The sequence below is a fragment of the Peromyscus leucopus genome, chromosome 6 (assembly GCF_004664715.2).
Source record: "Peromyscus leucopus breed LL Stock chromosome 6, UCI_PerLeu_2.1, whole genome shotgun sequence".
NCBI lineage: Eukaryota > Metazoa > Chordata > Mammalia > Rodentia > Cricetidae > Peromyscus > Peromyscus leucopus.
The window spans coordinates 135,203-161,163 of NC_051068.1; the positions used below are offsets into that span (position 1 = coordinate 135,203).

At 40.6% G+C, this 25,961-nt stretch overlaps 1 protein-coding gene across 7 annotated transcripts in view; it reads right to left on the reverse strand.

Annotated features, from left to right (window-relative positions):
- The window catches only part of Hps3 (HPS3 biogenesis of lysosomal organelles complex 2 subunit 1), a 49,858-nt gene extending 39,516 nt beyond the window's left edge, over positions 1-10,342 (reverse strand). For 6 of the 7 annotated variants that reach the window (XR_003733563.2, XR_005091716.1, XR_005091717.1 and 3 more), the window contains exons 1-4: positions 10,076-10,342; positions 3,614-4,105; positions 2,547-2,718; positions 2,363-2,448 (exon numbers count right to left, since the gene is read on the reverse strand). Coding sequence is in view for 3 of the 7 variants with exons in the window: in XM_037206496.1 (XP_037062391.1) it covers positions 2,363-2,448; positions 2,547-2,718; positions 3,614-4,105; positions 10,076-10,292 (967 nt within the window). In the remaining 4 variants the exon portion in view is untranslated. The remainder of the gene's footprint in view (positions 1-2,362; positions 2,449-2,546; positions 2,719-3,613; positions 4,106-10,075) is intronic. The other variant, XM_028860896.2, reaches the window with a different exon arrangement.
- Positions 10,343-25,961: the final 15,619 nt, after the last annotated feature.

A 25,961-nucleotide genomic window follows, 5' to 3' on the forward strand; every position in this document is an offset into this window, starting at 1 on the left:
ACATTCTAGGTCTATGTAGAAGAAGTAATAGCTTTTACAGAAAAGACTAGTTGGCATATCTGAGGGAGGCAGAAAGGCTACTGTGGATAGAAAACAGTAAGCAAGTCAAGCTGAGACAAAATGAACCCAGAGTTAGGTCACATTGGCTATGGAACGATTGAGACTTTTTATTCCAACTGTTATGGGAAGTTCATTGAATGAAAAGAGCTGCCCCTCTGACTGGCAACTGTCCCTGTCTGGTCTCCAGTCTTGTATCACATCCCCCTTTCCTTTACTCAACTAGGTTCTTTCAGTTCCTCAAATACAGATTCTCTGCTCAGCTTTGGGGCTTCCTCTACTTAGAACACTCTCTTCTCCTCCCTTTGCTGAACCCATCTAAATCCAAGAGTCATCCATTCTCAGGAAGCAGCCTTCCTAAACCCCAGAGAAAGTAAGGGTCTTTTGCTACAGGCTTTTGCTACCAGGGTTTTTTTTTTTCCTATAGAGCACTATTTCAGTGTCTAATTTTGCCTGTGACCTGCTTCAGAGGGGTAGGAGGTTCAGGTCCCAAAGAGGATTAGTAGAGTTAGCAGAGAAAGGGAGGAGAGGAGACATGATCTGAGGGTAAATCAGGATGGCTGCCAGAAGCGTTTATTAGAAAAGGAATACATACACTTTTTGTACTTAACAGTTTAGTCACAGGCAAGATTGAAAGCAGACTCAATGATTCAGTGACAGAAAATTCAGTGAGTATCTAAATATCTATTGTTCTCATATGTTCAGTAACTCTACTAGGAACCTTCTTACATCAAGGAAGGGCTACAAGTTCCTCCTGCCAGAGATAAGGAGAATGACTGCTATTAGCAAAGCAGGAATTTGCCTCAAGGCCTAGAGGGAATGGAGACCCTTATCCAAATGCCTGACCTTGGGAAAAGGACTTCCTCTGGGGACCAGACACTCCAGTACAATTTAAGAGCAATTCTCATTCTTCAAGGGCATAACCACTGAGCTGTTCCCTAATCGTGTCCCTTTGTGTCTTAGTCTTACTATATGGGCCTGTTACCCCCATAGCTCCAAAAAAAGGTCCTGATATCTTACTCTTTTCCCATTATACCTTATAAATTGAACTCTTGCCCTTAATGACCTCACGCTCTGAATTTGGATTGTAGGTGTTTCGTGCTTGGTGTATCAGGTATATCTAGTAAATGTTCTTGGTGTAATTCGGAGGGCATAATGGGATTCCAGGTTCCTCGATGACAGGGATTTTTCCCAAAGAATTATTTTGTTTAAAGGGCGTGCCATTTTATGCATTTTCACCCTTCAAAGTCCATGCAAAATTTCCCAAAGGAAAAGGGAACTCTCATAACACATAGTGAGAATCATTAAAAATGAAAGTAAAAAGGTGCTGGATAATTGTGGTCTGCTGGAAGTTTGTCAAGCAGCAATGGTTGCCATGCTGTCCACACCACAATTTTGTCAGTATTTAATGAGTATCTGCTTTTACCATCAGATAATTAAGTTCATAGGTGCAAGCGTGTTGCCTACTTTTGTTCTGTACTCAACAATTATCAACAACAGTAGCTACTGAATGTTTACTTAAAAAAATAACGTTATAAAGACATTGGATTACAGCAACATTTAGATCTTCCCAGAAACCATCTGAAGATACTGAACAGGCCATGAGTGAGTGCAGAGCCTACCGGTCTCAATCTTGGTGCTCATTAGATTTCCGGTGCCAGACGTGGGTGCCAGAGTCCAAAACAGTCCAATAAGTCTGAATCAGAATCACTAGCATTTTTTCAATAGAGGGCCTCATGTAGCCCATACTGGCCTAGAACTCGTTAGGCGATGACCTTGAACTTCTGACCCTACCTGCCTCTACCTCCCAAGTGATGAGATTACATGTGTACATCACCACATCCTGTTTATTCAGTGCTAGGAATCAAACCCAGACTTTATTCATGTTAGAAAAATACCTGACCAACTGAGCTAAATCTCCCTTAACAGTATTTTTAAGTATCCAGGAAAATGTAATGTGCAGCACTGTTGAAAAGTAGTACTCAAATGAATTTCAACTCAGACCAAGTTTTCCCACCTCGATTACAAGTTCATCCTAAAAAACTTTGTCACTTACTCAGCTCCAACAGTGCTCACAAATTTCTTTTACTGGGCCTACAGACTACTTCAAAAACAATAACAACAAAAGAATTAAGTTTTTTTCTGGTCACATTCTCCTAGTGGCTTCACTTCTCCTAGCCAATATGACTTTCCTTTCCTCAGAAGACTGAGTAGGAGAACCAAATCTAATGTCTGTCTACATACGGGTCTCCCCTCCAGTCCAGGGCCTTGTCACCTCTCTGCAAGGCAGCTCTGCCATACTTACCTGTTTGGTGAATAGGTAGCAGCTGAAGGGAATGTAACTTGATGTTATCAGACAAGACACAGAATGAAATATCAGGAGCAAAACGTCTGTAGTTTAAGAAGAGAAAGAGGACAAATCTAATTTCCATACACTTTAAGCAGGCACATAAATATTAAATCCTGGTGAATAAAAGGTGCTCTCATACCTATATAGCAGGTGCTGAACACTTAAATATTTTACTTTTTCATCAGTTAATCCTGTGGACTCCAGTTTAACAGATATTCCCGACTGTTCACACTTCTCACCAAAAAGCTCCATGGGTTTTAGGCAGATAACAAAATCCTCTGATTCAAGCCGTGAAGTGTCATTACTGATATCTTAAAAAATAACATTTTAGAGTTTAGCAACTATAAGTACTACCATCCGCCTGAATGAACATTAGGCATGGCTTGTGACTTATGTTTCTGCTGTGATAAAACATCATAACCAAAAGCAACTTGGTCAGAAAAGGGTTTTATTTCAGTTTACAACTCTCAGATCTCACTCCATCACTGCAGGAGTCAGGGCAGGAACTCTGGGTAGCAGTTGATTCAGAGACCATGGAGGAATGCTGTTTACTGGCTTGTTCCCCATGGTTTGCTCAGCCTGCTTTCTTATACACCCCAGGACTGCCTGCTCAGGGGTGGCACCACCCACAATGGGCTGGGCCCTCTCACATCAATAATTAAGAAAATATCATATATCCCCCCCCCCCCCCCCCGCCACAGGACTGCCCACAGGTCAGCCTTATGGAGACATTATTTCCATTAAAGTTCACTCTTTAAAAACTCTAGCCTGTGGCAAGTTGGGGAACAAAAAAAGGCAACCAGGACAATGTTATCCAATGTCATTAAACATCAAATTTAATGACAATAAAAATTAGAAAGTCATGTAGGCCAGGCATAGGGACTCACAACTATAATGACTACACTCAGGAGCCTGTGACAGGAAGACCACAAGTTTGAGGCAAGCCTGAGCCAAGTGAGTTCCAGGTCAGCCAGGGACATATTGAAACCCTATCTCAACAAAAGAACATCAACTGCTTTCTCTTTAGAAACCCCTCATCTAATGGCAGTTGCTCCATTACTCACATACTGACAAATATATGTAGAAACAGAATAAGCTATGGATAGTTATAAACACAAACCAATGTGACAGGAACACCTAAACCTATAAGAATAATGGCAAACCATAGATACTAGGGTTCTTTAGAAAGGCAAATTCATCATTTACCTTCCATCTGTTTCAACTGGTTGTTGGTTTTTTGTGGGTGGTGTTTAACTCCCTCTCCCTTTGAAGGATCTGACTCCAGTTTTAGGATTAAGACTTCTAAATCAGACATGACAGCGACATACCCAACACAAAAAGAAATTTCAACAGGAGTGATATTATCTATGTGTATAATTAATGAACGTTCAAAGTCCAACACTGAGAATTCTTCATTAATGATCCAGTACTTCAAAGTAAACAGGACTAACTGATTTGTGCAGCCAACAAGTAGATCTCCTTTCACAGGACAACATGAAATGCATAAAGGAGCCTCAGACAATGGCATTTCAATTATAGACATTTGGTCTTTAAAGCTTTCACAGAAGGGTGCCTCCACATTGTGCCCAACCATTCGAATGCACACACGGGAATTTTCACTCCTCTTACTCCTCCAGTTCATGTAAGCACGCAAGAATATAGTTTTGTTTTTCTCTTCAATTGCTACCAGATAGTCTCCTAGAAAAGGAAACAAGAATGCATTTAGAATTTGAAATTAGAAATCCAACCACTTACTTTGCTGCCTGAAAATGGAATGTATAACATGACTCAAATGCATAACTGACTCAAAGGAACAAAGCTGCCATCTAAGTGACAGAGGTGTGTGTTGTCACATCAGTCACAGAAGTTCTGAAATACAGTCTCTTCCCATCTCAGTGTCTTACAACAACTCCTTTACTATTCATATAACAAAAAAACTTTCCATTTTCCTCTGTTAACTCTTATCACAGTTGAAAGGTCTACTAACTAAGCAGCAGCAACATTAGCGTAACTGTGGGGCGTTTACCCACCACCCCCACAGTTCCCCAGAGTTTTCTTGAGTGCAATCAGCAGGAAATATTAGATAGAAGGATTTATAGCGGAGATAAACAGATAGAAAATAAAGGATAGCCTCGAGAGGGCCTGGAACCTATTCCAACCGGCCCCAACTGTCTCTGGCCCAGGGTTTTTATAGAGACACCAAGGGGTGGAGCAAAAGACCTCCTCCCCCAGGACAGCCAAGTACAGACCATCTCAGACACCTGAACTCAGGCCCATGGTCCTGATCATCCTCTATTCGGACCTGCTGGGTAAAGCCACAAGGAACCCAAAAACGGGCCCCCACACATAACTTACAAAATTCAGGTAAGAACTAAGGGACTCTGAGTTTAACAGAATTTACATTTGACATCTCCTTCTCTTGCTACGTAAGTCACAACTCTGAAAAGTAGGATAAAACTAGAGATACCAAATAAAATATAAATTCAAGTTAATATTCTTTTAACTAGTGATTATATTGAATTGTTTTAACTATAAAAGTAACATTTGTTGTAGAAACCAAAATGGTTAAGCACAAAAAGAAAGCATAATGACCTCCTCCTTCGTCTCATCCTTAAGGACTAATGTTCACACAGTCTGGTGTTGACCTTCCAAACACTTTCTCTCATATAAACCTGGGTCGCAGAAAGGCTTTTTGTCTTCTTTTTATATCACACTAACTCAATATTTAACAATCTGTAACTTTTAAATTCATGTTTAACTTAATAATCACATTTTGTTATAACATACCTGTTTTATGAATTAACAACCTCAAGTATACAGGTTAGCAACTTTCTTGGGGGAAAAAAATCCAAGTAACTACACAGCATAAACATGCAATAGAAACCACTTGCAATTATTTGAACAATGAATAAATCTTTTCCTCCAAGCTGATACATGGCTATCCACCATCCACCATCCCAACAGAGCATACAGATATGTTAATATCTATAAAATATCCTATATACACATGTGCCATAGCTATTTAATAATTCTCCTATTAATGTAGGGGGATTACCTACTATACTTTATTTTGTAACAAATAAACCTATACCTATATAATTTGTTTTATGTTGGAAATTTATGTTGGGCTACAGATCAAGAATATTTTAAACTTTATTAGAAACTGGAAAGTTACCACCATAATTAGATAACAGAAATTCAGACTGCCAGCAAAACATGCCTGTTTCCTACCATCTCAGGGGTCATGCATGTTATATATCCCTGTCTCACCTTAAACTCATGACATAGCCCAGGATGTTCTCAAACTTGCCAAGATCTTCCTGCCTTGGCCTCTTGAGTGCTTATATTTATTCCATCACATCTAGCTACTTTATGATAATCTTAAAATAAGAACTATACTATGGGTTTTGAGTATATCACTGTGAGTTTAATTTGCGGATTAGTGATGTGGAGCCTCTTTTTGTATGCTTTTGGACATTTGCATGTCTTCTTCAGAGAAATATCTATTCAAGTCCTTTGCTATGTATGTACTGCCAGGGATCAAACCCAGCACCTCGCGTGTGCTAGGCAAGTGCTCTGGCACTTGGTTGTATACCCCAGTTCCAGTTCCACTTGTTCATTAAAAAAATTAATTAATGTTTTTCTACCACCAAATCAATTTATTATATATTTTAGATACCATTCCTTTATCAAATATATGATTTATAAATATTTTTTCAAATTCTTTGAATAGCCCCTTCCATCTATTGGTGCACAAAAATCTTTAATTTTGGTGATGTCCGATTCATCTACTATTCTTTTGTTGCCATATTCTTTTGGTAGCATTTTTAAGTTGACATTTTAAAATAACAAAATCTCTTTAGTTACAACAAAAGTTTTTAACTTATATATATACATATGTGTGTATGTATATGTGTATGTATATGTGTGTATGTATGTATGTGTATATGTATGTGTGTGTGTGTGTGTGTGTATATATATATATATATATATATATATATATATATATAAAATGTCCACACATGAAATGATGTGTCTGCAAGTTATAGGTAATATCCACATTGTATTGCATGATTTCAGATTGATGACTTGTTCTGTAAATGCTGTAATAGCACTTGATAAGCATGCCTACTTAGCAAGCCTCATGAGCCCACTTTTAAAGTTCTCTGTAAATCCTTATAAGAGCCATTCAGGAAAATATCTTCCTTCCAATTTTATAGTTCAGCACTCTGGGGCTCAGAGTGTTATTAACAGCAACTTGCCTAAGGCAACAGTCAACAAATGATGGATCTAACTAGTCCAAAGTCTTATGCTCATTTTTCAAACTGTTGGAAAGGAAATAAAATTCTATAGGGTTCCGTATAACCTTTTAAGAGAGGACCTAACTTTAAAAAGAAAGTATGTGCCTGGTGCATCATTAAATATAGGCATAGAGATGGGGGCAGATGGGACGGGTGGACAACGGTCACTGGTTCAGTATACTTGTGCTAAAGTGCTAAAGAATGACTTGTGCTGGTTTACTATATACAAGGAGAGCTGTGTGGTCTTCATTTTCCTGCCCCACCACCCTCATAAACACATGTCCAGCAACAGGGCCTTCAACACAGCACTGGCCACTGAGTCTCTCTCTGTCTGTTGGTTATCCCTCCTTTTCACATCACATATGCAGCCTAAATTCAATTTCCATTATCCCTGATGATGTTAAAAGCTCGAAACCTACCTTCTATATTGTTACCTACTTTCTCCCTAATGTTCTTGTAATAGTTCATCATTTCAATTTGATTGAACCAAGAAACACCTTAGAGCACACCTCTGATTGTTTCTTGTGAGAACATTTCCAAAAATAACTAGATCATGAGCTCTGACCTAATCAATGCATCAGTCCACTGGTAAATTTAGATTCTGAAAACTTTAGTGTGCTGGGAGTAGAACTATAGAAGGGAGTCTGGCTAGAAGACGGAGACATCTGGGAGGAAGATCGCTGTTGGAGAGGGGACATCTGAGAACTCTATCTTGCCCTAGACCCTTCCTGTGTTACTGCTTTACTTTACTTTCTGGTCACCATGACATAAGCCTGCTGTGGATATCACTCTATGTAAATAAAACACTGATGGCCAGTGACCAGGCAGGAAGTATAGGCGGGACAAAGAGAGAGGAGAATTGGGGAAACAGGAAGAAGGAGGAGAGAGACTGCAGCCACCGCCAGGACAAGCAGCATGTAGAGACTCTGGTAAGCCACCAGCCACGTGGCAAGGTATAGATTTATAGAAATGGGTTAATTTAAGATAAAAGAGCAGTTAGCAAGAAGCCTGCCATGGCCATACAGTTTATAAGTGATATAAGCGTCTGAGTGATTATTTTATAAGTGGACTGTGGGACTGCGGGGCTTGGGGAACCTGGAGAGAAGCCCTCCAGCAACATAAGCCCTCCATAACATGGTGAACTGAGTCCTCTCAAACTATAAACAACATAAATCTATATTCTTTCAATTATGTCAGAAATTTGCACACAGGGACCCCAAGGCTGACTTACATAGTGTCCACATTTTACAAAAGGAGAACAGCATTTGACTGATTAGTAAGTGTATGTGAGGGTTTTAACACCTTATGTACACTGGCAAGGCAGGCAGGAGCTGAAGGAAAACTGCCAACATGACATGACCATTCAGTAATAGTATGGTTAAGGGGAAGGTTTTATTGAGTAAGAGAGAAAGAACAGCCAGAAGATCTGGCAGAGTCCAGAGCAGAAAGAGAAAGAAGCACACTCAACATGCACAGCTGACTGGACATGGCCAGGGCTATCTGCAAGAGAGAGAACAGCAGTGGGTAGAAAACAGAGGGAGCATAGTGAGACCAGCAAGAGCAGAGAACAGCCAGGTTATAAGTGGAATAAGTAGCTGCGGCAAGGGAAGCCCACAAGCTGGAAGGAGTTTAGGGTAGAGAAGAAGGTAAGGACCTAAAATACTAGCATAAACTTTGAAATATGTAACAGGTAAGGAGGCTAGCCTGGACCTTGGTATGCTGATAGGTACCACAGGTTAACTGGAGAACCATAGATCCCTTTTGCTGGAGGTAAGGATAATGACTCGCTTGGAACCAGCTTCACAAGTTCCTGAGGAATTCTGGCTTTTATCTAACTACCAGAAATCTCCCCCTCCTCCCCAAAAGTACTGGATGAGCTAATTTCTGGATATATGGACTGTCTTTTGGAGTTTGAGAATCGGTGTTTCCGTTGGATATGACAGTAAGTAAAAGAAAATGCTTTCTGCTTGGTAGAAGACCTAGAAAACATTTATAGTAAATATAAATACACAAGTTATCCTGGCTTTTTTACAAGGGGGAGATTTGCTACAGCAGAGGATACTGGGCACTGAGAACACAAATCCCCAGGTCCACAAACTGAGAATATGAAAAAGAGGCCAAAGGAAAAGTCAAAGACAGGTTTTCTGGACATAGGCAAAGCCAGGAGTCAGTGTATTAATGTTTGGTCACGCATGAATTAAAAGAAGTTACACTCAGAGGTTGAAGTTCAACTGTGGACTGAAAGCTACCTTTGAGCTATATGGTTCATGATGCTAATGCCATACCACATGACTCCTCAAGTTTTTTAAGGCAGCCAGTTTGATTATAAAAGCATGTTTGTTCTTCAAGGTTTCATTAACGAGGTTATCACAGTTTAGTGTTAGCCTCCTGCAGTCATTCTGGCTCAAGTCATTAGTATCCAACCCAGACAAGCATTTAATACACTGCAATGTCAGCCTCACTCCAAGGAAACTTAACAGTGTTTCCGAACGTGTGGCCCAGGAATGAGGGCTTTTTTTTTTTTTTTTTAATGCTTTCTAAATGATTCTTAGACACAAGTAGTAGCCATGCAAGGATCCCAGGAATCAACACCAATGACAGGCAAGAAAACTGCCTTCTATAATGCCTGCTGCCTCAAATTTTGGAATAAATGTCCCTTTGAAAGAGGGACATTTTATACAGCCTATGTCTTTGTCTTACACACATGCACAGACACAACGTATTTAAGAATTTTTAAATATCAGACCAGAATGTAAGAATTTTAAACCACACAGAAGTGACTTACAGGGCTGGCTATGATTTGGAATAACTTTTGAGGTCCGTGAACTTCAGGCTATCATTCTCTCTCCCTCTTTCTTTTGTGCGAGGTTTGAGATTTCTTCATACATTTTTGTTTGTTTGCTTTTTGTTTGTTTGTTTGTTTTATGGGTCTGGCATAAGTGGAACCCAGCCTCAAGCCTTTAATTCAAGACATGGAAGCCAGCATTCTGTTCCCACTGAAGGCCCGCCCATGCCTGTGTGGGGTGTTTGTGTTGCTTTGCTTCAAGACAAGATTACCGGTAGCCTAGGCTACTCCGGAACTCACTAAATAACAGAGGTTGACCTTAAATTTCTGATCCTCCAGCCTCCACCTCCCAGGTGCTGAGATTACTAGTTGAACAACGAGATGCGGAAGATCAGACCGAAGGCTTCAGGAAAGCTAAGCAAGCACTCCAACAAGGCGCTCCACAAGATCTGTGGTTGCTATGACAACTGCACAAAGCGAATTCAGCGCTTAATTGCAGGAACCGACAGATTGTCAGCAGCATGTATGTAGAAGCACCCGCCCCTTCCCCACACAAAACCCCGCCCCAAAGCCTCTCCTCACCCGCTTCACTGTAGGCCATGCGCAGCACTCTGCCCAGCGTGGAGAAGGCACAACGTGGCTGGCACAGATCTGCTCCCTGGACGGCGAAAGCCTCCACTTTGCAGCCCGAAGCCACGAACAACGCGTCCCGCCCGCCGCAGCAGAACTGCTCTGGCTCCCGCTGGCAGGGGACCACCTGCTGCGACCCGAACGGGTGCAGGTTGTATAGCTGCACCATCCCGACAACTGGACTGAAGAGCGGCTTCCGCAAACTAGCAAGCTGCTCCGGGTCACGTGAGCTCTGTGCCCCGGCCCTGAGCTCGGCTTCTTAAAGAGGCCTTGCGGGTGGAGTGACGGGCTCTGCACTGGGTGGGTGCTGGGACCTCGGATCTTTTCCTTGGGACTTCACTTTACTGCTTCTGGACAGAAGGGTAATTCTCGACCCGTGAATGTGTTTAACTCGATCATGTGCTGGTTTGTGCCTGGATTGACTTCAGGGCGTCTCGAGCTTCTGAAGGATGGAGCTGCAAAACCTGAAGTGGATATGTACCGCTCAACTTGGATTAAACATGCCAGAGTTGTTTTGAAATACTGTGGATTGTACAATGGGTTTTTTTTTTTTTTTTTTGAAAAGGCAAATCCTTGAAGATGCTTAGCAAAAAGATAATGTATTACATGAAAGAATCTGTGAACTTTTTTTTTTTTTTTTTTTTTTTTTTGGTTTTTCGAGACAGGGTTTCTCTGCGTAGCTTTGTGCCTTTCCTGGAGCTCACTTGGTAGCCCAGGCTGGCCTCGAACTCACAGAGATCCGCCTGGCTCTGCCTCCCGAGTGCTGGGATTAAAGGCATGCACCACCACCGCCCGGCTAAATCTGTGAACATTTTGTAGGCATTTGGCAAAAGATTCCTCTAAGCCACAGATAATAGAAAGGAAGGAGGGAAATACCCCTGATGATCAGTGCAGTGTTCCTAAATACACCCTTTATAAGAGAAACTTGCCATCTGAATTCTTCTACTTTTGGAAATTTAATACAACAGATATAATATTTTTAACAATTCTAGGAAATGTGTATGTATGCACGTATGTATTGGTTGAGGAATGTTCTTTGACACTGGGACAAAACTGAAAAGAGCAAACTTCAATTCCCATGTCGATCACCATCATATAAGTCCTTTGTTCCAAGAATTTATAAAATGGGAGCAATTGGACTGAAGTTAAACCTGTTTCCATTTCCCATACCTTCCAGATGAAGATGAATTATGTGATAGCCTTCCTCACCTACTGCTAGGAACACTTTGGGAAACAACAAGTTTATCAAATTCAGTAAGCAGAGAAAAGCATAGAAATCTGGCCTGCAGAAGTGGTAGAGGGAATCAAGCAGACTGCAATTCATGTTCTAGATTCGACACCCATAAATACTTTTTCCCCCTTTTACAAGTATCTGTCCTTTTAATTAATTTTCCTCTTCAAGACTGGTCTGGATATTATTTTAATGCAATTTGACTTATATGAGATTCATTCTATCGTAGAATCGCACCATCTTCTCCAGAGAGCCTCTTCTCCCTTGATATATAGTCCCTGAAACTGGCTCACCCAAGGGCCTTTAGGAAGAGACATTTTATCTTTGATAACCACTTTGTTCACTGATGTCAACATCAGCTAAAGAGAAAAAATATTTGTTTTAGGTCTGTGTTTGGGAGATAGCGTCCAACATGGAGTAGACTGGTACCATCCAATCCGATCAGAAAGCAGAGAGAGGAGAATGGCTTTCTCCGTATTTTTTTTTTCCCCTCAGTCAAGGACCTCACAACACTGAATGGCACTACCCACATTCAAGTTGTGTCTTCCTTCTCCCACTTCCTCCTGGAAATACATCCACAGACACAGTCAGAAGTAGGTCACCAGGTGATTCTAAGTCCAGTAAAATTAATAAAAGTAATTATTGCACGAAGATAAGGTGGAGTGTGTGTGTCTAGATTTCATGTTTGTGAGGATCTGTGAATAGAAGCCACTCACTTGACTCCTGTTACAAAAGTGGGGACCAGGGTGGCTTGCCATCATTTCCTAGTGGGAGAGGCCATTTGTTCTTCAGTGCTACCATGACAAATACAGCACACTGGTTGGTTTTAGCAACAGACTTCTTAAATTTTTTCTCAGTTCTGGAGGCTAGAAGTCTGAGATCAAGGTGTCAGAGGCCTGGTGTCTTCTGAAGCCTCTTTACTTGACTTGCGGATGGCCATCTTCTGTCTTCACAATCTTGCCTCTATAAACTTCATTCTTGGTGTCTCTCCTTCCTCTTATAAAGATGCTATCTCTACTAAGGCCTTCACATAAGACCTCTATTAAACTCGATAACCCCATAAAGTGTTGTCTGCAACATTCTGAGATACTAGGGTTTAGGACTTCAATGGGAATTTTCAATAGACACAATTTAGCCTATAACAGAGATTTCTAAGAGTGACATTCTGGTTGAAGAGACCTCGCTTTTGGACTTCTTAACATTGCATTTGCTGGAGAAGCTTAGGTGAATTATACAGGTATAAATAGTATCCCAGGCTGACATTGGTGTTAGCCCTTCTGTAGATTACTACAAAGATGGAGCTCCAAAATCAGGGACATATTTCCTCATCCACCTATGGAGAGCAGGCTCTGTAGACAAGCTATTCAGGGAAGTCAGGTTCTGTGGGAAGAGCAGGCTCTGGATCTTGGATCTCCTGTTTCCATTCCTCCCTGTGAGCTAAAATCCAGGATAGCTAAGCTGCATAATGTATTGAGAAAGTATGGCACAAAATGACATTTATTTATAATTTTTTTAATTACTGCCTATCCTCAAAGAACTTTCTGGAAAAAAAAAAAACTTTCTGCCTTACCAAAGGCAGGTGTGGTGGTACATGCCATCTATATAATCCCAGCATTCAGGAAGCTGAGTCGAGTAGATCACCAACCCAAGGCCAACCTGAGCTACTGAGCAAGACCCTAAAAACAAAAATGAAACACTAAGTTGATGGCATAAGCATCTTCCTGAAGAATTTCTCAAAGTGATAAACAGTTTCCACAACTCTGATCAATACCAACAGGGATATGAGAAGGGCCCAAGGTGCCTGGGAAAATTCAAGTCCCCACACTGAGGTTATCAGTCTCCTGTATTCATGGATATGGAAATTGATGGTGTGTAACTACTGCTTCAAAAGTCTCCTCTCTTTTCCTTTCTATACTCTCTTCTCCCACTTTCTTGGTTTTTCTCTGCTAATTGATGCAGGAAGGGCACTCTTCTAGTTTTATTGCCCTGATGGATTTAGAGGCTATATGGCCCCAAAATAAAAACAAACAGAAAATTTGGACAAATGGCTAACTGTGGCACCTATTAATATACCAAAGCACATGCTGGCCTCCAGGCTCCCTCAGCATTGTGAATACCTGTTACAGAGTTCATGCTGGCATCCTAGCTCTTTTCACCCCACATCACACACTAAACTTCTCCAGTTCATGGTCTTCCCTTCCTCCAGCTTCTGATTCCAATATAACCCTGACATTTCTGCTAAGCACTTTTTATGCTCTGTCTCTGTCTCTCTGTCTCTGTCTGTCTGTCTGTCTGTCTGCTGTCTGTCTCTCTCTCTCTCTCTCTCTCTCTCTCTCTCTCTCTCTCTCTCTCTCTCTCTCTCTCTCTCTCTCTTGTCTTCCTCCTCTCCAACCCTTGGCCAAGTCTATTCTGCTGGTTGTGTTCAGTGTATGACTTTCTCTCCCTTCTCTTGACTTTTATCTACAATATAGATATTTTTTTAAACATACATTGGAGCAATTGTGTATCTGGCACTGAAATCTGGGATGGTGCATAAATGGACCTCTTTCTAAGGGACCCAGTGTCTGATCGGACTCTTCTATGTTGTGTATGGAGCATTTGTCTCTACTGGCTTCTGCCACCCTTTATATTTGAGTACAAAATCTAGCGTACATGCCATCAGCCACTTCTCCCCTCCACCTACTATGTTTCGTCACTGATTTTGGGCATCTGAATCTCTCTGGCTTCTGGAGTCTGCTAAATCCTCCTGGGTGCCTGTTACAGGAAAAGGCTGTCTCTCCTACGCTTGTTCTCTCTTCTTCTACTGGGTAAGTGTCACCCCAGAGCTGTCTGCTTTGTCTGTTACTATAAAAGCCATACCAATATGCTAGGATGCTCCTTTCACCCTACTGGCCCCCATCATAAGGAAAGGGACACCTCTCCTCCGTGATTGTGGGACATTACTCTCTGATGGGTCTCTCAGTCTGCTTGGGAATGTCCTGGATTGAAAAATCTTTTCACCAGGACCTTATCCTTCTCTCTCCTACCCTTTCCATCCTTTTCATCTCCCCACATGTTTTCAACTCCTTCCTAAAGCTTCCTTGCCTCCCCATAGGAGCTACTCAGTCTGTCTCTTCTTTACACTCTCTGCTTATCATTGTATCTTCTTTTTAGACTGAGGTCTTCAAAATATTTTGGATGAGGATGGGTTTTTGTATGATGATAAATTCCTAAGATTATAAAGGTATACTCAGATTAACAGAAACTGACTTAGACATGTATGCCTAACCACTTACATCTTAGCACACTGTTCAACACCAATCTTCTAGAAAATTTCGATAAGAAACAATATATATTTGGTGAATTCCTAACGTCTACTCAGGTTTACAGAAACTGACTTGACGATATATGTCTAGCTTCTTTGTCTTTGCTAACTTTGTTAAGCTTTAGATATTTCAATAAACTGAGTCATATAAGAAACTGTGATGTTCTATAAAGACACATTACAAAAGTATCAGAAAGTTAAAGTTGCAAGTCTCTCAGTGGAATGTATTTATGGTTTGAAGTTTTAGTTTGGTGTTAAAGGATTTTCAATTGAAATCATCATTTTTTTAATTGAAAATAAATTCTCTTCTCATACAATACATCTCATACAAAACATCACAGTTCACATACCTCACTCCTCCCATCTCCCCCTCCCTACTTCCACTTTAGCCCCTATATACTCCCCTCCATCTCCCTTCAGAAAAGAGCAGGCCTCTGAGAGAAAACAACCAAACACAGCAAAACAAAATGCGATAAGACAAGGCAAAGGCCCTTACGCCAAGGCTGGACAAGGCAACCCAACAGGAGGAAAAGAGTACCAGGAGCAGGCAAAAGAGTCCAAAGACACACCTGCTCCCACTGTTAGGAGTCCCACAAAAACACCAAGTTAACAGCTGCAACATATACACAGAGGACCTTGAGCAGACCCCTGGTGGGGCCCTTGCTTGCCCCTTTAGTCTCTGTGAGCCCATATGCACCCTACTTAGTTGATTCAGCTGGCCGTGTTCTCCTGGTGTCCTCTATCCTCTCTGACTCCTACCATCTGTTCATTCCCTCTTGCATGTGATTCCCTGAGCTCCAAGAGGAGGGACCTTGATGGTAACCTCTAACTTAGACTCTGTCTTTGCTTAATGTCTGTGGGTTTCTGTGTTTGCTCCCATCTGCTGCCAGAGGAAGCTTCTCTGATGACTAGACAAGGAACTGATCTAGGAGTATAGCAGAATATCATTAGGAATCATTTCATTGATATATATATGTATAGGTGTGTGTGTATGTGTGTGTGTGTGTGTGTGTGTGTGTGTGTGTGTGTGTGTGTGTGTGTGTGTGTGTGTGTGTGTGTTTAGACCAGTCATATTTGGTTCTACTCTAGGTCTCTGTGCTATCTAGTCTCCAGTTCATCTAAGCAATGTTGGATATGGACTGCCTGTCATGGAGTAGGCTTCAAGTTAAAATAGATATTGGTTGGCCACTCCTATAAGTTCTGCACTAACATTGCCCTAGCATATCATGCAGTTTGTAGGAGTCAGAGGGGTTTGGGTCTGGCAGAAACCATGTCTTGGCAACTTGTTTGGCATCTGAAGCGGGGGAAGTTGCTTCACCGAGTAAGCAGTTTGAAATAAGCAGTTTTAACAGAAGCTAAGTTAGCTAGGACATCCTGACCTTTGGTTCCTAAGATGGAGTTAGATAGTTTTCCATTGGAATATCCATCCAGTAAATCAGATTCTAGTTAAATCTGGAATGACCTCAGCAAGAATGCAAGATGGAGGAAACCGTGCACTGCTTTGCCCCTAGCACAGACTAAGGAAATGATTTAAAGTGTGAAAAAAAAATGAAAAATGTTTCAAATTTCTTTCCCTTTCACTATTGAAATTGCTATTGCTATATTAAGACTTCAACAGTCAGTTTCAATATTCTTCAGTGAAATTCTGATAAGCTAGTATCCTAGTTCTGGTAAAGCACTGGCTACTATTATCATAGTCACAAGCTCAAAATTTTAAATTCCTTCTAAGTATGGGCTTAAAAAATGCTTCTCACTGTGATGAAAACATCTCTGTCCACTCTATATATCCATCCCTATGAGCAGAGGGAAGAAGGTTCATGCTTTTAACCCCAAACCATAGCTTTTGCTCTGACTCAAATGCTTGAGTTTACTGCAGTTGTTTACAGGCACTTCACTGCTTTTTCTACAATGAGGATTTCAGTATAGAGTACAAACAGTAGTAACATTAATATATATTGAACCTTTATCTCTTTTTGTAAACTTAAAAAATTCAAATACGCTTTAGGAAGTCCTGACTTGAATCCACCTGTCACAGGTCAAATGACCTCCAGAGCAATACTGCTCTCAATCAACAGCTTAAGTTTCCATGACTGAAGGTGAGCTCTCTCTCCCATTTCCCTTGGTTGTGGGACTTCTCTTTTCCCCCTAACCACTAGGACCACAGGCATGGAAGTTTCAAGTATATACCCAAAATAACAATTTTCTTCTAAATAGCCAGGTATGGTGATGCATGCCTTTAATCCCAGCACTTGGGAGGCAGAGGCCAGTCTGGTCTACAAACCAAGTTCCAGGAAAGCAAGGGCTACACCTGAGAAACCCTGTCTCAAAAAGCAAAACAAAATAGATCTTTCCCTAAGCTCCTTAACTTTACCTTCCATCTCTAGTCTAAATCTTTAGTAACAGACTTCCAATCAGTTGTAGGCTGCAAGCTGCTCTAAAACTGCCTGCAACATGACAGCTCCAGGTGGTCCTTTGGAATAAGAGAGCTAAACAGATGTGCCAACCTTTGGCTGGCATTCTAGCCTTTCTGGGCCCTGACAATGTCCTATATTTCAGCTACAAAGGAGTTAAAGAAGAGATTACACCACCATTATCATCACACAAATGCTGGAATATCAGGTCCAAAGAAAACATGGAAAAAATGGCCAGCTGTGATGTCTATCAGTATTCCATAGCTCATGCTGGCCTCCAGGATCTCTCAACATTGCAAACACCTGTTACAAAGTGCATGCTGGCATCCTCTTTTCATCCCATCTTCTACCCTAAGTTTCTCCGTGAGCTTCCCTTCCCCCAGCTTCTCATTCCAATATAATCCTGCTCTGTTTGCTTTCTCTGTTTTTTCTCTTAGTCTTCTCTCTTCAGCTCTTGTTCACTCCTCATCTTGGCCAAGTTCACTATTCTTTCTCCATGATATGGACTCTTCCAGATGCCTCTGACTGTATGTATTCTTCCTCATATTTACAATAAAAACCCTTCCCTAAACAATGCCTTATAGAGTCATGTCCTGACTTTGTACAAAGACAAACACATTTGCCTTTACTTACTGCTTTTATCTTGACCCCTCAGCAGCATTTTATCATTCTTGTTTGGTTTTGCTTTTATATTTTGAAATAGTTTCTCTTTGTTAGTGCCAACAGGGAGCTAAAGCCCAGAACTGCTTCTAGCAGCCTGAGAAAATCTACTAAGTCTCCAAGTCCTGTACTCAGATAGTACAAGATCCTTAACTTTGCTGCAAGAAAAAACAATTGGTGAGTTTATTTGCTTAGACAGAGGAAAAAGAGAAGGATATTACACTCTGAAGGCATGGATGTGCACTATCTATGAAACTTTATGCATTTCTAAGTTACATTACTCAATGGATATAATTTATCATGATGTTTAAGGATAGAGCAAAGCTTAGAATTCAAGCAAAGTTTTAAAATTAAATAAAAATAGGAGCTGGTTTACTTCCCTTGAAGAATTTCATTGTGTAAGTGAGATTTAAAAGTACTTTCATGAGTTACATAATTTATATTTAGGTAAAAATAAATGAGTGCTAACACAAATGTTCTGGCTGTAAGTAAGCACAGTATATTGCTTGTAATATTTTTGTTTGAGGTGTCTTTAGGAAGGCAAGTACTCCCTTTGTGGATAATTTTTATTTTATCAGCTATGTTAAAGTTTTTTACAATGTATTACTTACTATTGCTGTGATTAAAACAAACACCAAAGGAAAGAAAGAGATGAAAGAAAGAAAGAAAGAGAGAGAGAGAGAGAGAGAGAGAAAGAAAGAACGAACGAACGAACTAGGGATAAAGGGTTTACTTCAGCTTGCAGTTAGTTCAAGATGAAGAGTATTTCATCATGGTAGAGAAGGCATGGCAGCAGGCAGGCATGGCAACAGGAGCAGGAAACTAGGTGATCACATTTCATCCACACACAAGGAGCAGAGAGAGAGAAAAAAAAAAACAGGAAGTGGGGGCAACTGGGACTCTTTGAGTGGAAGCTCTACCTGAACCCCTGGCACCCTGGCATCCCTATACCCAGAGTCTGGAATGTTCTCATGGAAGATCCACCTCAACTCCCCTCCCCCATCTCTTTCCCTAAACCTGCCCCTTCCAGGCCCACCAAACACAGCTCCTCCCCCAGAGAGGCTCAAGGCCACTCCCACAAGGTATATAAGCTTCATCCCAGAAAACAGACAGGTTTCCCTGTCTCTCACCCCCATCTCCTCTCTTGGGGGGCTGAAGAATCACCTGGAAACGCTTTACTCATTAAACTGGGGCTTTTCTAATTCAGTGTGATTTGGTTTGATTTGGATTGCTGCATCGGCGAAGAGGCTTTTTGGGGTGCAAGAAACTTATTAAGGCCCACATGTTGGACTATATGTACCTAAATGGGAGTATTTCATAATGAAACCATAACAGACTCCTACTCAGGTTCTAGAGTTAGAGGGTTTCTTCTCTATCCTTTCTTATCACATGATATCCCAAGCTACCCTAGAAATGACTACATTCCTCCTGCCTCACTTTACTGGTGATCAGATTACAGGTGCCAGCCACCACATCTGGCTTCCCATTCTCTTCTTAAACCACTGTTTTTCCTCAGTTCCAGATATTCTGTTCTCAAATTTTCCTCCTCACAGCCTCTTCTGCTGGATTCTACCTTTAGATTTTTCTGGCTCTAAAGTTAAATTCCCCCTGGACATCCTATCTATGCTCACTCTTTCAATATAATCAACCAACTCTATGGCTTTACCAAGTAGCCACATGCTATCCCCACCTGCCTCAGTGCACATCTCCCATCTATCAGTTCACCCCATGAAATTTCACCTTGAATGTATAACTGCCAATTTAACTTTTCCACCAACTATCATTTTTAGACATTATAATTCAAAAGTAGATACTATATGCTGGGTAAGATATGGCATAGATGAAGTCTTCATATGGCCAGGCATGGAGAAGAGTCTGAATAAAAGAGAACAGATTCCCTTCCAAAGAGAAGAAGAGGAAACTTACTAGGAATTCATAAAAACAGTGACAGGACAGTTGAAAAGTACTACAAAGAAAACTGGTGATACACTGAAAAGAAATCCAGATGAACGTAACTCCAGATGGAAGGATCCTCACTGAGTAGAGGGCATGTGCAGGAATCCCCAGTAAAAAGAGAGACAAGTAGTCTCAATTTTGGGAAAAGGCCACAGCCCATGCATACCTCAAATAAAGTTGCAAGTTTTGGGTGAAATAGTAAGACAGGCCAGCAATGGAAAGGAATCTTACTCTGTTTTTCTATGTGACTGGTAGAGCAGTGGCCTAGAATCACCTTGAGAGAGAAACAATTGTTGAAAACTGAGCTACTCTAAAAGTGTGAGGACAAAAAATAACTACAAATCAGGGAGCCTGCTAGTGAGCTACTATGAAAAATGACAGGCCTTGGTGCTGATGAACTAAAAAGAGTAGGCTACAGGAGCTCAGAACAAGTAGTGATGTACATAGCACACCACTGGTGGCAAGAAACAGATCTTACCAGCTCAGAGTAATACTGGTGTTTGATAGCCCTGAGTCTGGGGTCAGCAGATGAATCAACCTGTAGAGCCACCCATGTCTTGTTTAGTTACAGAGCCCCAAAATTGCAATGCTCCAGCAGTCTCCTTGATGGCCACAGCTTCATCACTCCAGTAGTTTGATTACTACTTAGGAGATCTTGAAAGTCATAAGATAGGTCCTCTATGTGAACAGTTATTTGTGCTGTGGGTGCTTCTTACACTCCTAATGTGTTCATGAAACATTCTCTACTAGAGCATTAGCCACCCCAGAAGTATAATCTTGGTTGTATCAAGAAGACAAGAGAAAGTCCCCATCTCAAAGACAGCAAGGCTAAGTGTGAGAAGCTACTACATACAGCAAAGACTGCTCTGGCATACATCCAATCCATTTTGAGCACCAGCATAAAGTACAGAAAACACAAGCGCCCACAGGTTGAACTGACCTTCACTCTACCCCATGTACAACCAAAAGTCTCCAAATTTCAAGGACCAAAAGAGAAGCTACTTCATCATTTCATCTTCCTTGCTTTATCTTTCTCCTTTTTAGCCATCCTTTTCCTTCTGGCAGAATTACTACTTTATCCCAATTAATTTTTGTTTAATTTTCCTTAATACAATTATCCAATTTTGCTCATTATCAAGCATGATTTTTTTCTCATTTCTTTCAATTTAGCCCTATTTCTCCATTTTGTTCTATTATATATTTTGTCATATTTTGATATTATCTTCTTGGTTTTGCCTTTAAAGTCTTTCTCATTGTTGGAAAAGCTTTTCTTTTTCTAATCTCTTCCTCTTTTTCTCTCTGTGGCATCATCTTCACAACTCTTCTTTTTCTTTTCATTCTTAACCATGCTTCTCCTCCATGTTGCCCTTTTATCTCACTATTTACTGTTTCCACATTTAATCTAAGTCATTTTTAACTTCATAATACTTTATACACTAGTCTTGATATTTTTCTACTTTAAGATCATTAGTGATATATTAGTTGTATTTGTCAACTTTAAGTGTCTCTTATGTGGTTTGATTGTGTTACTGTTATAGCAGTTTTTTCTCTCTCTGAGTAGGATTGTGTATTAGGTTCTGAAGGATAAACTGTTTCAATGAGAAGATTACCCAGAAAAAATTCAGAAGAGACGTTCACACCAACAGATGCACAAGTCTCAACAGAAAGAAACTCAACATAATTCTTTAATAATCCTTCAACTACTGAGTCAAAGATACAGGTAAAATTTAAAATTTCAAAAGTTTAGCCGGGCGGTGGTGGCGCACGCCTTTTATCCCAGCACTCAGGAGGCAGAGGCAGGTGGATCTCTGTGAGTTCGAGGCCAGCCTGGACTACCAAGTGAGTCCCAGGAAAGGCGCAAAGCTACACAGAGAAACCCTGTCTCGAAAAACCAAAAAAAAAAAAAAAAAAATTTCAAAAGTTTACTAGTAAAAATGATAAGTGATCTCCAAAAGTATACAAATTAGCAGATCAATTCAACCTAGGTCTACATAGTGAGGTCCAGACAAGCAAAAATTACAGAGTTAAACTAGGTCCCGAAAAACAAATAACAACAAACAATAAAGTCTACAAAACAAAACAAAAAATAAACAACAACAAAAACAAAACACTAGATAATAAAGCCAGAAATGTGGCTCAGATCTCTGAGCATTTGAGAAGTGGGGGCCAGTTTAAGAGTTCAAGGCCAGCCTCATCCATACAGTAATTCAAGGCCAGGCTGGCTATCTGACTATGGATAAGTAGGTGAGAGGGAGAAGGAGAGAAAACACAGGAAAGAAGGAGGTGGTAGAGAAAAGGGAACAAATGAATGAATAAAAATAGATGATTGAAAACTATTCTCTTCACCAAAAAGATGGTCAACTTAAAAATACCCTGTCATATAAAATCTTTCAAAGAAGTTTTTTCATAATAGTTACTTGAAAAAGAAAAAGACATTGCTCCATAAACGGGTAGTTCAGAAGCCTAAGCCTGTATCAGAATCCCCCAAAGGACTTGCTAAAGTTTTCCTATGTCTTTATCTGGAGGTTTTGATTCAGTAAGCTTAGAAAGAGTTAGAGAGACTGCAACTGTTCCCTGAGACAGAGCCTTCTAGCACCCAACTGGACTAAGATGTAAGTCTTTATCCTCATACCTGAACACCCCAGCCCCTAGGCTTTGGGCCCAGGGCCACAACCCTGCACCCCTACACCCCTACCCATTGCAGTTCCAGTTTCAGGCCAATTGGCAGGCAGACCTCCTGCACACAGGTCAGACTATTCCCATCCCCCATCAGACCCTGTAACCCAAGCCCCACCTTTCCCAAATCCCACCCACCCTCTGAGACTGCAACTATTCCCTGAGACAGAGCCTGCCAACATTTGACTGCACTAAGAGGCCAGTTGACAGGCAGACCTCCTGCAGACAAGTCAGACTACCATCATCTACCACACAGTAAGACTTCCGTTACTCCCTGAGACAGAGCCCACTAGCGCCAGGTGGACTAAGAGCTGATCCCTGAGACAAAAAGTCCATCAGCATTAACTAGACCAAAAGCTCCCACTGGATCAAGAGTATCAATCAAACCAAGAGAGGCTCTCTCAGATACAGACACCACTTGCACCAAGTGGAGAAACAGATGGGTAGACGCTAGTGCAAAAATACAGTCAACAACATAAAAACCAATATGGCTCCATCAGAACCTACATCAGCAAGACCTGAACATTCCAACACAGAAGAAATGGAAGATAGCTACCATAAAAATGACTTTAAGAAGATATTGGAAATCTTAAAAGAGGAAATGAAAAATTCCCTTAAAGAAATCAAGGAAAAGTCAAACAAAAAATGGGAAGAAATCAGTAAATCCCTTGAAAGCCAAGAGAAAGCAATTAAACAAATGAGGGAAACAGTTCAAGATTTCAAAACTGAAATGGAGTCAATAAAGAAGACACAAACTGAGGTAATGCGGGAAGTGGAAAATCTGAGTAAAGGAACAGGAACTACAGATGCAAGTATAACCAACAGAATGCAAGAGATGGGAAAGCGGATCTCTGGCATTGAAGATACAGTAGAAGAAATAGATTCATTGGTCAAAGAAAACACTAAAACCAACAAAATCATGACCCAAAATGTCCAGGAAATTTGGGACACCATGAAAAGACCAAACCTAAGAATAATAGGGATAGAAGAAGGAGAAGAATACCAACTCAAAGGCACAGAAAATATATTCCATAAAATCATAGAAAACTTTTCCAAACTAAAGAAGGAAATGCCTACAAAAATACAAGAAAGTTATAGAACACCAAATAGACTGGATCCAAAAAAAAAGTCCCCTTTCCACATAATAATCAAACCACTAAACATACAGAATAAAGAAAAAAAATGAAAAGGGGGAAACAACAACAGACAATGAGGAAATCCAGAGAATCATCAGTTCATATTTCAAATACCTGTACTCCACAAAACTGGAAAATCTGAAAGAAATGGATGATTTTCTGGATAGGTACCCCATACCAAAGTTAAATCAAGACCAGATAAACTATTCAAATAAACCAATAACCCCAAAGGAAATAGAAACTGTCATTAAAGGTCTCCCAACCAAAAATGCCCAGGACCAGATGGTTTCAGCGCAGAATTCTACCAGATCCTCAAAGAAGAGATAATACCAATACTCTTCAAATTGTTTCACACCATAGAAACAGAAGGAACATTACTTATTTATTTATTTATTATTTATTTATTAAATTACACTCATGATATTAATCACATTTGTGGTATTCATAGATTACTTTTGCAGTATTCATTCAAATATATATATAATTTTGAATGTCGAATGTCGTTTCTTGAAGGGGGTAGGAGGTCTTAAATACAGGCTTACAGAACAATGGGCAGAAGTTCGCTACTGATGTTTTACAATCTTGCATCTAAGCTGTTAACACCCATTATTCAGGATACACAGACAAGGAACTTCACTTAAGCATTCAGGAGGGTGGAACCTGGAAGGGAATTAACATTGGGAGGATATCAAGGTCAAGGTCCACAAGCAAGGCAACAGTTATCCAAAACGGGGGCCAGGGCCCTGCAGGTCCCCCTTTTATTAAAAAATGAGCTTCTGACCTGGGTTGCGTGGGACGTCAGCAGGTCACCTTACCCGTCATGGAGACGCCTGCCCAGGCCACACAGGTGCTTTGTATTAGGTTGGTGAGTGCCCCCCGGGTATTACCTGTCTCTGAATACTCATTATCATACTGGCTCAATCGTGTGTGAGCTGCATGGTTAATTGCTGCCAAAGATCTCAAAGTGACACTGGGCTTGCAATCTGTGTGTTAGATACAGAAAAGACCAACAGAGGTCCTATCTCACCCATAGCCAGTAGGCTAAAGGCAACTGAGCCATTCCCTTCCTTATTGAGCCATACTGTATGTTGGAGTCCTTGTAAGATAGTTTCCCAAAAGCAACTGGAACTTGAGTTTATAAATTTATAATTTTCAAAGCCAATCGAGATGTATATAACTACTGAATTAAATTTATCATGCCCACTAAAATGAAAGATTAACTAACTGTGGTAGCTACTTTTGTTGCCAGGGTCTCCACTGTGCTAGCTGTAGTAAGCAATTATGAAATGGTAATCCCAGAAACAGTAGCAGTGGCGTGCACCATTGTTATAATAGCAACAGCAGCAGCAGCAATGTCAAATTCTCTTCTGGATTGTGTGGACATCCACTGGCATGGGTACAACTCCAGAAACATGAACCGCCAAGGCCCATTTTTTTCTTGATCCCAGCATGAATTTAGCTGGCAGCTCTTCTGGAGAGTCCAATCTCATGGCTACAGTTCCTGGGCTTACATGAATGCTTGCCAAAGCTGGCCATATTGGGCTCTCAGTCTCCATTGGGATCAGAAGGGTAGATTTTTTCATGATGACCCATTATGTCTCTGTCATGTTGGGCTTCAGCAGCAGCCACAGGGTGTGTTCAGTGCTCAGGAATACAAAGAGGAACCTCATTGTCCTGAGGAAAGACATAAATCAAACTCTGGGGCCACACCAACACTAGATTGGGTCTCCTTCACGTGCTACTAGAAAGATCCTTCCATTGCTCCAGAGGGTGATTTGCAACAGGAGCCCACCAGTATTTATCGGCATCAGATCCTCCAGCAGAATCCGCTGATAAACTCCAGCAGAATCCACCAATAAAAAATTTAAAATATATAAAACAAGGAAAAGAATAGAATGTGGAGAGGAATGATGAGTTCCTAGTTCTCCCTTTTTTTAACTTTAGTAAAATGTTTGTTTGTTTGTTTAATATTTCAAATGTTTCTATTTTTATTTATTTTTTATTGTTTAAAATTAATTTATTTATTTATTTTTCTATTATCATCCTGACAGAGTATGTATTCTTATCTTAGTAGTGAGATGTTTCATTGAGGCTTGCTCAGTAATTGAGTAAAACCAAAATTTATTATAAGCCACAGTCGTCCTAGGGACCTCCATGCTATATATATAGCTTCCATGGTTCTGTGGGTTGTAGTCTGATTGTTCTTTATTTTATATCTAGAATCCACTTGTGAGTGAGTACATATCATGATTGTCTTTCTGGGTTTGGGTTACCTCACTCAGGATGATTTTTTCTAGTTCCATCCATTTGCCTGCAAATTTCATGCTTTCATTGTTTTTCTCTGCTGAGTAGTACTCCATTGTGTATATGTACCACCTTTTTTTCATCCATTCTTCCGTTGATGGGCATCTAGGTTGTTTCCAGGTTCTGGCTATTACAAATAGTGCTGCTATGAACATAGCTG